At 33.3% G+C, this 12,885-nt stretch overlaps 1 protein-coding gene across 13 annotated transcripts in view; it reads left to right on the top strand.

Annotated features, from left to right (window-relative positions):
• The window catches only part of LOC112565678 (anoctamin-4-like), a 38,743-nt gene extending 25,986 nt beyond the window's left edge, over window positions 1-12,757 (top strand). For 10 of the 13 annotated variants that reach the window (XM_025241311.1, XM_025241313.1, XM_025241314.1 and 7 more), the window contains 13 exons: window positions 663-686; window positions 2,830-2,904; window positions 3,240-3,404; window positions 3,725-3,761; window positions 4,200-4,311; window positions 4,507-4,564; window positions 5,236-5,333; window positions 5,854-5,993; window positions 6,250-6,402; window positions 6,737-6,789; window positions 7,291-7,478; window positions 8,003-8,108; window positions 8,470-12,757. In XM_025241311.1, the coding sequence (XP_025097096.1) occupies window positions 663-686; window positions 2,830-2,904; window positions 3,240-3,404; window positions 3,725-3,761; window positions 4,200-4,311; window positions 4,507-4,564; window positions 5,236-5,333; window positions 5,854-5,993; window positions 6,250-6,402; window positions 6,737-6,789; window positions 7,291-7,478; window positions 8,003-8,108; window positions 8,470-8,703 (1,443 nt within the window). In that variant the 3' untranslated portion in view covers window positions 8,704-12,757. The remainder of the gene's footprint in view (window positions 1-662; window positions 687-2,829; window positions 2,905-3,239; window positions 3,405-3,724; window positions 3,762-4,199; window positions 4,312-4,506; window positions 4,565-5,235; window positions 5,334-5,853; window positions 5,994-6,249; window positions 6,403-6,736; window positions 6,790-7,290; window positions 7,479-8,002; window positions 8,109-8,469) is intronic. The other 3 variants (XM_025241312.1, XM_025241309.1, XM_025241307.1) reach the window with 1 other exon arrangement.
• Window positions 12,758-12,885: the final 128 nt, after the last annotated feature.

Genomic DNA, 12,885 nt, shown 5'->3' with positions numbered 1-12,885 from the left:
TTATATAAATTATCTAAAAAGTATTTATTTAAGCATTCCTTTGTTACTATAAAGTAATCATATACAAAGCATTCGTGTATAGCTACAAGGAATCAAAAGGAGAGAAAGAGACTAATTATTGTATAGACATTATCACACACTCCCACAGCATTTTGTACACTTTTTTCATGTGATTGAATGCGGATGCATGCTGTGTACTTTTACACATACCTGTGCACTTTAATGTGTTCACATCTGTGAGAAAGGAGCAGAGGAGTCGGTAAGAACAAGAAGCTATGTAACTTTTATGCATCAGATTTTCCTAGATTCAATAAGAGATAAAATTTGTTAAAAAGAAAACATTAATATGCTTCAAACTGAATTTTAATTTCTTGTTAAATGAGTACAGTATGTAAGGATTGTTGGTTAATTTGGATCATGAAATTTAAAACAACTTTGGTTTTCTTTTCTTGCACTAATATCATCTTGTCCTTAAGTTGTTAGCTAAGTGTAGATGCATCATTCAAATGTGACATTTAACTTTAAAAACATATTTCACTCCATGCAAAGTGGTATTTAAGAAACACCAAAGTGTTGATATTGAAGACATTTAATCGCTAGATTTCATCATCATTTGTTTCTTTCTATGTGAAAATCAAGTCACCTTTATTTTATTTTTCTAGATATATTCACTTGCCAGGTGGAAGGTATCTTTTTGAAGCTTCCATCATTTTCTGTTTAAATTTTTAAATCATGCAAATTGTAATGTGTGTGTGGTTTGCTCTCTCCTCTAGTGCAAGTTATTTCTGCATTTGATCTGAATAGTGGCATCATGATTGACAAAATACTGCTTTGCTTGTGCAGCTGCCAGGTTCTTGATCCACAAAAATCAATTTCATTTTTGTTTTTTGGAGCAGATGACTGCCAGTGAAATTGAAATGATCATGTACTCTTTCCTCTACTTGCATCATTCTTATAACCATATTTCTTTCTTTGAAATGGTACTCCTCTCCTTCATGTAAATGCATGAATTGTTTATCAAATAAGGAAAATATTAAAATTTGATTGATTTGAGGATGTTTATAAATGTTTTTATATTATTTTCTGCATATAAATGTGCTTTTTTAGCATCTTATCACCAATGGATTTTGAGTGAGGAGTTGTTTGGCTGAAACAGACATTTGTTAGAAACTTTTCTATGTGTAGGAAACCTGTGCGGCAGACAGCTTAGTTAATTTTTGAAGGTAGAGAAAAATGTTTGGACTGCTCGTTTATTTAGGCCTTCAGAAAATTAATTTTTCAAGAAAAAAAATCTTACTGCTGTCGCCATTCTCATCATCATTGTCTTTAATATCATCAGTCATTGCTTCTTACATTAATAGTGTTAGTTTACTAGGAGGTTATTTTTCGCCTGTTAAATTAAGGGGAGATAATAATTTGTTTGGTAAGAGAATGAATTTCTATGATGCTTTGGTGGATTGTTGTGTCATTTGAGCTTTATCACATGTGGTGTGATAGTGTGGCTGTTTTCTTTTCATCTCACTTGTCACTTTCTGTCTATCTGCTCATTGACACCACCAAAATGGTAATGAGGGTTATGAAATTTACAATCCTTCTGGATTTCATTTTATTTTCTGTCTCACTTTACCAACCTTCTTTTGTTCATTTTATTTCTTTATGTCACCGCACTATGCTCACCATAAATAGAATTCCTGTGGTAAATACAACTGTTTGTTCCTATTATCCTAAATTGTTTAATCCTGAACAAGCTGTTTAGTGTACTATGAATTAAGTTTTCTTCTGAAAGGTTTTGGATGATACTAAAAAAGGATAATTATATATTTTTGGAAAATATTTACCTTGAAATAGAAGATTCTAGTTGTTTATAACAAACTTATGGCATTTTCTTAGTAAAAAAAGCTTAGTAAACTAATTTAATTATTGTTTTTATTAAACACCAAATTTAACCAAGAAGTTTCTTTATGCATGTGTGCATGCAAGCATGTCTTTGAGAATCATGCTGCAAAGAAACTTATGTTTAAACCTTCAGAGTATCCTGTAGATGGCTGCACTTTATACTGTTTCATAAATATGTTCACACTCTTCTGTTGTATTCACATTTTCCAATCAAGCAAATCTTTAATTATTAACAGAAATTTTGTTTCCTTATTTGTTGATTTTCTCTCTTCTTCTTATTCTGTTTACATCTTATTTTTTCTGTATTTTTCTATTTAATTTAGGAACAGTAACACAAATTTGCTTACATGATAAGATTCTGAGAATTTATCACTACTGTGGCTACCATCATTACTAAAGTGTTAACTCCATTTTAAGCTAAATGACTTTAGTTTTTACTGATACACAGACTTGTATTTCTAGCATTTTTACAATGGTTAGTTTTTAAAGTCTTAAAAGCATGTCACTTCAACAGATATACCTAGAACTGAAAAAGCAGAAGGAATATTGAAATGAGAATATTACAAGTACATTTTTAAATTACTTGTTTGTGGATAAATTCATTGGTCCCAGTCCTGCAATAAAGTTAACAAAGCTTGGCACTAATAGAAAACCACCTGTAATAGCATGAAGGTGATAAGTGCATAAGGTTTTGTGATAGTTATGTATACAATTAAAATGCACACATAGAAAGTGAAATTGATGTGAGCTTTCTAGAATAAATTTTCTTTCCAACTCTTTTTTTATGGAAACAGTTAATTTTAATAAATGTAATAAATTTTTTATAAATGTAATGTTAAGATAATATTTAGTGCACTTTTGTAGCTGATGTAGGGTTTAAGAGGTAAAGTCCCGATCTTTGCTAAAGCGGACTGTTCTGTTTAATGTTTTCAGAGTGAAGAGCCATATCTGGGGTTTTTCAGTCGTGTTCTACGCTATGTGTCCTCTCTGTGGGTCGTGATTTTTATGGTAGGTGATTCCTGTGTTTGACCTGTCATACCTACACCAAAGCCATAAAGGAAAGAGTAAAATACCAGTGACATCACCCAGAATGTATTCAGTACATGCCTAATGTGGAGAATGTAAATCTTTAATGATTCCTTTTAGTGAAGTGTGTTTCTTCTCTTTTTGCACCTCTGTTTTCACTTAACTGCTGGTTTTCTTTTTTTGCAACGGTTCCTTATTTTTAAATTTTTAACTATTTATGATGAACTGCTCGGGTGTAAAATTTCAGTTCAGTATCGACAAGGTAATGGATGTAAACTCCTGAAAGCTTGTCACCATCTAATGCTGTTCTGTTTCAGCTTGCTGTTGTCCTGGCAGCGGTGTTTGGAGTTATTGTTTACCGTATGACAGTGTCAGCAGTGTTGTATGCAACAGACCAGGCACAGGTCAGCAAATACTCATCAACTGTCACCTCTGTCACTGCAGCCTGCATCAACCTTGTTGTTATCATCGTTCTTAGCAAGGTATGTTATTGTATGCATATTATCTCTGATCGGCCATGACTGCCTTACTTGATGTATCATGATTTCAACTTTTCTGTGCAGACTAAAGCAAAGATATATTCAACAAATTTACTGCTATTGGTATGGATTTAATAAAATCATAATAAGTTCTTTTGATAATTTTGATGAAATTTTGTGTACATTAGGGAGTAAAGGACAACAAATAAGTTTCCAGACAGATAAAAAGAATATGTGCTTACACAAGTTTGTATGGGTGTGCATGAGAGCTATGCACAAAAATAGATTATGGTTTGATAGAATATTATATCTTTATATGACAGGTCTATTTGGTGATTGCTACGGTGCTGACTAATTTTGGTAAGTTTTATGCCTAAAGATTTATTTTCTTTATTCCTGTTTTTGATCCTTCTGTCATCACCTGGTGTTTGCCTTGCTTGATCCCCTGTTCTCTCTTTCTCTCTGGCTCATTTATTTCCATCTCAAAGCTTTAATTTCAATACTTCTGTGAGTGCACTCATGGTGTGTGTGTGTGCCTGAGGGAGAGAATGCACTTATGTATAGATGCTTGTTTATTTATGCAAAGTTTTTATATCATTAAGTTAGCTTAATCAATATTTGTCTTAATGATATTATTTTTTATTAAAATGTGTACTAAAATAAATGAGCTATCAGGAGACATCAATGATCAAGTGGCTTAGTAATTTTGTTTAAAGGTGATATAGATATAAAGTATCTTTAAATTTATGAAGTATTGCTACCATAAACATATGTCTTCATGGATTTTCTTGTCCTTAGAGACTCATCGCACACAGACAGAATGGGAAGACAGCTTTACTTTGAAGATGTTTTTCTTCCAGTTTGTTAACCACAATGCCTCGCTTGTCTACATTGCTTTCTTTAAAGGAAAGTATGTACTGCTGTGTTAATACCAAGTACAATGCATAAAATACTAATACCAAGTACAATGCATAAAATACAAGACAGTCTGCATGGTAATTTTACCCCTAATAATTGAAAAGCATTTACTTTTAAACTGCAGAAACTATGCCATAGTTCATTTTTATGTTTAACTTATGTGTTGAGGGAATTGTTTTGCTCACAGGTTTCTGGGTCGACCTGGAAAATATAACCGTGAAATAGATGGAAAAAGACATGAGGAGGTAATTTTCTGTTCGAAACCTACACATCTTGCTGCATTTTGATTCTGATAGAAAGCAGATAGATTACGTTTTAGTGCACAGCATGCCTTTGAAGGCCAGAGGTAGATACACTATTGCCACTGTAATACACAAATGGTGTAGCATGCTTCCCCACAGATCCCAGTTATTGAATAGAGTACCAGACCCTTTAATGGACTTGGGGAGGGGGGAAGAATGCACAGGAAGAAAAATCTGAGGTGGGGAGTATGCAAGCAGAAGAGCTTGCTTTGATAAAAGTATGTCTCTAACACCACAATCCCCAACAACTAAAAGGTCACATTTTTCATTTATTTTCTTTTCCCCTACAATCAAATAGCAGCTTTTTAAATTTAGTGAATTTGAGCTTCTAGATTAAAGAATGTGTTTGTGTTTGTTTGTAATAGATGTTTAAACTTTGTTAAAGTTAAATAAGTTTTGTAGATCTTTATGCCATTGTGTCCCTCATTCTCCTCTCTCTTTCATCACCTTGTGTTATGGCCTGACCTTTAATACAATTTACTAAAACCTTGCATTATGGCCTCTATAGTCTTTTCATAAAGTTGATTTATTCCCTCTCCTAATTTGTTCTGCATGCACATGCATGTTCAGGGTTAGTTGTTTTCTTCCAGATTAATTTTTAATTTTTTTTTTAGTGCGACCCAGCAGGTTGCCTGATAGAATTGTTGATTCAGCTGGCCATTGTTATGGTTGGGAAGCAGATGTTCAACAATTTCAAAGAAATCATCACTCCGTAAGTCACCTGCCCTAATTTAGTTTCCTACATCTTAACTCTATATAATTTGTAGACACATTCAAACTGTATAGCAGTCACATAAGTGTTTCCTAACAAGTTTTTTTAAGAATGATGTTTTCCTTTCATATTTTAAATTTGTTTATCCTTTATGCTATTGTTTTTATTTTATTTTTTTAACACAAACTTAGTATTGCTACACCTTGCTAACAATCACATGGCATGACTTAAATAGTTACACAAACCTAATATCTGAAGCCAAGCATGAAGGACTTGTTCTTCTCAACCCATCTTTGTTCTTGTTTTTTATATTTTTCTTTTACTCTTGCCTTTTTTTTTTTACCTTGTGTTATCTCTTTTCTTTGTTTCCTCCACCCAATCTATATTTTAATCTCTTCCAGTTCGTATGTCTGTTACTAAGCTAACATAAAGCATTTGTCTGCTTCACAATTCTGATAAACACCTGATAACACCTCAGACTAGAGAAAGATTAGTAAACAGCAGTTAATTTTCCTGGCAGGAAGTTGTTGAACTGGTTCAAATCTCGACGTGTAAAGGAAGAAGAAGAGAAGCAGAACAAGAAAGTGGCTCAGTGGGAAAAAGATTACAACATGGCCTCCATGCCTGACCTTGGTCTTTTTGATGAGTACTTAGAAATGGGTGAGCCATAGGATGGAAATACATCAGTTTAAGTTATCGACATGCAATGCAGTGCATTATTATTTCTGATTAATTTTTGCCTGGGCTCAATCTGTTATTTTAAAGTAGTTTTATAATTTATGTTTAAGTATGAGCTGTAACAACTTATCTTTTGTTTAGTTGTAAAATGTCTTGTAGTATTTGTTAATATTTCTTTCCAGTGACTTGAAGTAGCTACAGGCACTATGTAATCTTTCTTGACAATTTTTTGTTCCAGTAATCCAGTTTGGGTTTGTTACCATATTTGTAGCAGCATTTCCACTGGCTCCTCTTTTTGCACTTTTAAACAACATAATAGAGATCCGATTGGATGCCTACAAATTTGTGACCCAGTGGCGCCGACCTCTAGCAGCTAGAGCGCAGGATATTGGTAAGAATTTTATCAGTTCTCACTTCCATTCATTTTTATTTTAATCAGAAAAATATGTGATACATTTTGTTAAAAAGCTGATCGACTTTACTGTCTATCATCAAGCTAAATGGACTTTGTATTCTCTGAAATAAATGGGGATAAAAAGAGAAGAGGTTTTGTATCGATGCACATTATGGATATTTTATTAATTTGTTTCACTTCATGGTATGTTGCCACTAGCAATAGATTAAAATGCACTTGCTCTCACTTCATGCTTGTTTTATATATATATGTTTGTGTATGCGTGTGTAAACAAAATATGCATGCATCCTATGAACAACATTTTTTACAGGGATATGGTTTGGGATTTTGCGAGGCATATCCACATTAGCAGTGGTTTCAAATGTGAGTGTATCGTTCATTGTAATCAATGTAATATATGCTGTATAATGACATTAGCTTAATTAAGGCTTGTCTACTTCACTCCTGTCCTTAGCAGTGGATCTAGACATTTCTAAAGTTAGGTGAAAAGCCATGTAGAAAGCCTGTATGTGAATTGTGGTTGTCTTTTTGTATTTTAACCCAAGATATTTTTATGTTGCCACCTGGTGTAGTTAGAGCAATAGTCTTTAATGGATGTCTTCTTATTCCTTTTGACCCCCAGTGGAGCATAGGACCGCAACTAATGGATGTACAAGAATTAACATGCTGGACAGAACTTTGGTATACGTTAAAATGTTAATATGACAAGATAGTACCTGTTACAACCTAGCTTTTACCAGAAGGTAACAGTTATTAGCCTGTCTTTCAAAAGATGTTCACATCTAATGTCTAATATCATAGATCAGTCTTTGTGTAACATGTGTTGGAGAGTGTGGTATTTATACTGTTTTTCATGTTCTTTAGGCTTGCATAATTGCCTTCACCTCAGAATTCATACCCAAACTTGTCTACCAGTATGGCTACGGTGACACTGGCAATGTCACCAACTACATTGACTTCAGCCTGTCTACTTTTGCTGTCAAGGATTTTGAAAAAAAAAGCTTTCCTCAAAGTTCCAAGGCAGATAAATTTGGCATTGTGACAGAATGCAGGTAAAGTGTTTATATTAACATTCATTCACATATTCAAATGCTAGTTTTTAACATGATAGGATCATCCTTGTGCTGTGTGATTTGTCCATTGTCCCAAATCTGATCCTTGACTTGTAGGGGTTATCAGTGTTGGTTTTGGAAATGACTGGATGGAGGCTATATCTGCCAAAGCTTGTCACCGAGACCTTCTTTGCTGAGCGACAGCACGCATGCATGGCATGCTATAGTCTATCCTTTGACTATGTTTGCCAGCCAATTCTTTATCACAGCATCAGCATTGTTCATTGCTGCCATTGTTGCAATCCTGATGTGGGTTTCTTTTGACAGGGTGGCTCCCAAGTACATAGTGAAGCATGAAAGATAGCACACCTTTCTTAGCTAAAGCTCTTTTCAGCTTCATCCTGGAAGTTCTAAAAATGCATCTTCAGATTTTTTTTTCCTAATTTGAAGGCTTTACTTATTATTCAGACTAATAGCTCATGTTACTGTTATCTCAAGGTTTATGATCTTGTGTATTCTGGCAGGTATCGGGACTTCCGTTACCCACCTGGCACACCAGATGAGTACTCCCTCACTATGGTGTACTGGCATGTACTTACTGCCCGCCTTGCTTTTGTTATCGTCTTCATTGTAAGTTTTAACTTTAAGTGAACAAATGCCTGAATGTGTGCATACATATAAACATGAACATGTGCATATACTGGTTTATGTAGGGGTGTGTGTGTGTGTGTGAGAGAGAGAGAGAGCAAGCAAGAAAATCTTTATATTTGTTGTCCCATTCATATGTATAGGTGGATAATACCTGTAAATTATGTTAGGTAGAGGTGAACGCTTACAATGGTGTAGGCAAAGATGATGGGAGTATATTTCACCTGAAGACAATGTTTTATGAAGTGATTAATAGTTTTGCATGGGTCCAAAGGAGTCAAAGTTGATCTAGTTTCTTTAGGCTGGCTGCTAAGTCTATAATATTCCAAACCTCTTTTTGCAGATGGTGGTAGTATTCCTACAGTGGTTAATCTCATTCCTGGTACCAGATGTCCCACGACATGTCAAGTTGCAAATTTTGCGGGAAAAGCATATTGCCAAAGAGTCCATCTTGACAGCAGAGATGCGACGCCGAGAAGGTGGAGATACTGGTGTTACCACAAAACTCATTGGAGGTGAGGCACCTGAAGCCCAGCAAGGAGGTTCATCTGTGTCTAGTCACCATCCTCTGTATTAAGAGAAGTGAACCAACCTCGATCAACTCCTGTTCTTGTGGAAACTTGTCATTACTAAGGCTTACACAATGGACAAAAATATTTTAGCATAATGGATTGTTAGACTTTGGTTATATCAATGACAAGAAGAGAGAATAGTGATTTACATTTGATTTTTGTGAAAATGACTTTACAATACGAAAAGCTAGTGCAATGATACATGTTTCCACAACATGTCTCTTTAATTGTTGTTTTAGCTTGTCTTTTGGTCCTTTTTTAAACTAAAGTTTTCACGATATCTTACATGACAAGTGCTTTATCTTACAATTTTTAAATGCCTTAATGTTTTTATTAAGTTACACACAGAATATTATAAATTAATTTATCAACTTTTAATATTTGCTTCAAGCTGTATTGTTTTGTGGTATATTTCTTATTGCCTTTAAGCCAAGAAAAAGGAGAAATTGCAAGACAAATATTTCTCCTAGTTTCTTTATGGTAAATGTGTGTTTTTATCTGTAATATAATGCAGTACCTTTTTTCTGCAAGAAAGAAAAACATGTTGGACTACTTTATTTAGATATATTTTTATATTGTTCAGAAGAGTGTTTCATTAGTCGCCACAGCATGAAAAGGAGAAATAAAAGCCAGGTGGGAGAATAAGCACTACATGTATATGTTAGAGCTTACTTCTACTGGCCTTTTCAATTACCAGCTATTACTGTTCTACGATGGTCTTAGAAGATTACAGACAAATTACATTTTTGTGTGCCTTGTTTGTTGAACGCAATTTTCATGTTTGTGACATTATTATAAATGTGTTATTTTTAAGTGCTGCTGTGACAAAGCAACTAAGGCTGTTGATAACATAATGATAGAAAGAAAGTTCATTTTATTTTAAGTAGCATCAAAACAGCTTAACAGTCAGGTGAGTGGAGAGTGTTTTTTTAAAAAAAATAGGGTTTAATTTGCACTGGCCTTGAACTTTTGGGATGATTGAAGTATTCTGTTTCATAAGTATTCTATTTCATAAGAGAATTTCGCTGCTGTTGTTCAAATCAAAGAAAAGAAAAATTCTCATGTTATGGTTAATGTAATTTTTCTATTAATTTAGTAAAATAGTAAAGCAGATGTTTACTGTCAATACCTTGTACCTTTGATAAAATGAAACTGCTTGGAAATGCTCCCAAACTTAGAAAAGAGATTAGGAGACCAGGTTTTTTTTCCCCTTGTTTGAAAGATAAAATGGACTATGAACACATTGAAATAATGAGAAGTATAAACTTTCAAAGGTGTATTTTCACGTAGGCAAAGTAATTCAACTATGGTAGCCTTCATCAGTATTTAGGTGATGATAAATAATTGACAAGACCAGAAGGGCTTACATTGTCAATCAAGAGCATCATCAAAAAAAGTAAGGCTGTTTGAAATTTTTTTTTAAATCCTAAAAATGTAGGTATTGACATAATTGTGCACAAATTGAATGCATTAAGTACTCCAAATTTCATGTCCTAAAAATGTGCAGTACTATACTGACTTTTCTTAAACAGGTTGTTCTCATGTGTTGTGGATTATTCTAACAGAGTGTGTAAAATTTAAAAGCTAGGTTTTTTTTAATGTCGATAAAATTTGATGTTGATTAAGTTTGTGAAATTTTTCAAACTTTATGTTGTGAAACCAGTTTTTCAGGGTTTCTTTTGACTGACACTTGTGAAATTTCATTGTTCATTCTAAAACAAAAATAAGAAATCATTACAGTTAAGTAACAGATATCTCAGCTTTAAATAAAAATTCCATTTCAATAAAAACATTTTACCATCCATTTATTTAATTTATATAAGGCATTATACATGTCTCCTAAATTTTTTAGGGTTTGCTTAAAGTGTCTGTATCATACAAGTAATCTCCATTTTTTTTCTTAAAAGTATTCTTATTGTGATATTGTGCTTTTATTTTGCACTAGCAGGTATTCATTTTTACTACTTTTGGCTCAGGCAAAAGTCAAATTTCCAAAATTGTATTGCTAGCTTTGGCAGGATATCTGCCCCTACAATATTGATACTCGAAGGAGTATATATTTAAATATTGTTATTTATGTTTTCTAACAATTTTGATCCAGATTTTTATGTTTAGTGTGTGAACACATGTAGTAAAACACTGATTTCAAAAGCAAATTTTGATAGTTTTTATTAATGATTTTTTTTTTGCAGAGTGTCCTTTATTACCACTGGAAAACAAATTAGTGTTTTGCACATTAAATTTATGGGTAGCTATGTAGCGTTATTTGGCTGCTTATTTTTGTATTATCCTACTTGCTGGTTTATCTTGAATCTATATTTTTTAAATTCATTGAAATTCTAATTAATTATTTTCAGGTGATGGTCAAATAGTCTCTTATGTAACAAGAGAATTGTAATTGTTCACTAAATGCTGAATGTTTTTTAAAACCACATGTGCAATAGTCATTTATTTTGTGATTATCATATTTACAAAATAGATATAACTAGGCTACCCAGCTTTGCCCAGCTTATTTCTGCTAACTCTTCCACCTTTGATGCTATTGTCAACTTTTAAGTTTATCACTTCATCTTAGACAAGTTCATTCTTGTTGTCAGTGTTGTCCCTTCCTTAACTTGACAGTTTCTCATGTTTCCCAACCAATATATGAAGTTTTAAGTAAAGCCACCATACAACCAACTTCTTCCTTCTTCCAATGTTCCCTCCCTCCTCTCTCTGTCATCAACATCACCTCGATTTATGATTGTTTATGTTTGTTCTACATAGCAGAGCATGTTGCAATTTCTTCTACTTAGTAATTTGTAATTTAAGATCTATTCGGCCTCCAGTTTTGGCTTCATTTGATGAGATACGATTTAATTTGTTCCAGAGGACAGTTAGAAGTAGGTTATTATGGAAACACAACAGTACTACAATCTATTACTTGGTCTTTGCATTCAGGTTGATCAATGTCTTCCATGTTGTTAAATCAGTGAATAAAGTTGGTTGGTTTTCTTGAAGTTTGGAGATGTTCTCAGTCTCGTTTAGTTACTTTTCCATTTCTGGCATTGAAGCAAAGGGGGTGTTCTAAAATGAACTGGGAATTTTGTGATAGGCTGCAGGTAGCCATTTTCTCTCAGTTGTTTACTAGTCTTTCATTAATGTTCTTCTGGCTATATCTGTGGTTAAAAGTCCAGCATAGAATTTCCACCGAAAAAGTACAGTAAAACTGTTACTTTAATGTGTTCTGCAATTGTAGATGTTACCTACATTTAATCCGCTTTGTATAAACAATATACAAGAAAATTATGGACTTTTTACATTTTACAAGCATGTGTATGCTTTAAAGCCTACTTATTTTCTATATTAAATGTTTGGAATTGTGACTATTAATTCCTGTGCTTAAATGCAAACAGTATTGCAGCTGACCCGTTCATGCCTTCAAACTGTAAAAGCCAAAACTTGTGAAAGGTTATGTTATTTTGAAAGTGGTGAAAGTTTTTCAGGAACATTAAATGGTAGCTTTTATTAATTTCTGTGTGCAGTTAGTAAATTGTTGTTACTCTTTTTCAGCGAGAGTAATGGTAGTACCCACCGAAGGCTTTGGAAACCTTGCACAGTTACACTTGCACTGAGAGGCACAATGCATCATGAAATTACTAAATGATGTACAAAATTACCAACTGGCTCATTAATTGTGAACTTTGTTCTTTTGTCATTATCATTTTGTTAATATATGAGCATAATATTCCTCTGATCGTGTTATCTGCTCTTCAGAATCAGCAATGATTTTGTTTTATTTGCTATGTCCTTTACTACCCTTTCTCTATGATCTTTATAGGATGCATGGATCAACAATACATGTTTCTACTTATAAATATTTCCTGATTTTTGCTTTGCTAATGCTTAAAGTGGACATCTAAGCTATATAAAAAAAGATCTTGTATAAAAAAAATCTTTTGATTAAATCATTCACTTTTCTAATGTAAATTTGCATGATATTTAAATGGATATATTTTATTAGTTTTAAATATGTTCTCTATTAAACAATTATTTTATAAATGTAGTGTATTGCAAAAATATATTTTTGAATCTCTCTTCAAAAAATATAAGAGAGAGTATGTGTGTGTGCAATGGCAGCCTCGTGAGAGCTCGCTGGTTCAATCCCGAATTAGCGCAGCAAATTTACCCCAGTCGACTCAGCTGGA

The sequence above is a fragment of the Pomacea canaliculata genome, linkage group LG6 (assembly GCF_003073045.1).
Source record: "Pomacea canaliculata isolate SZHN2017 linkage group LG6, ASM307304v1, whole genome shotgun sequence".
Taxonomy (NCBI): Eukaryota; Metazoa; Mollusca; class Gastropoda; order Architaenioglossa; family Ampullariidae; genus Pomacea; species Pomacea canaliculata.
This window is presented reverse-complemented; position numbering and strand designations above follow the sequence as displayed.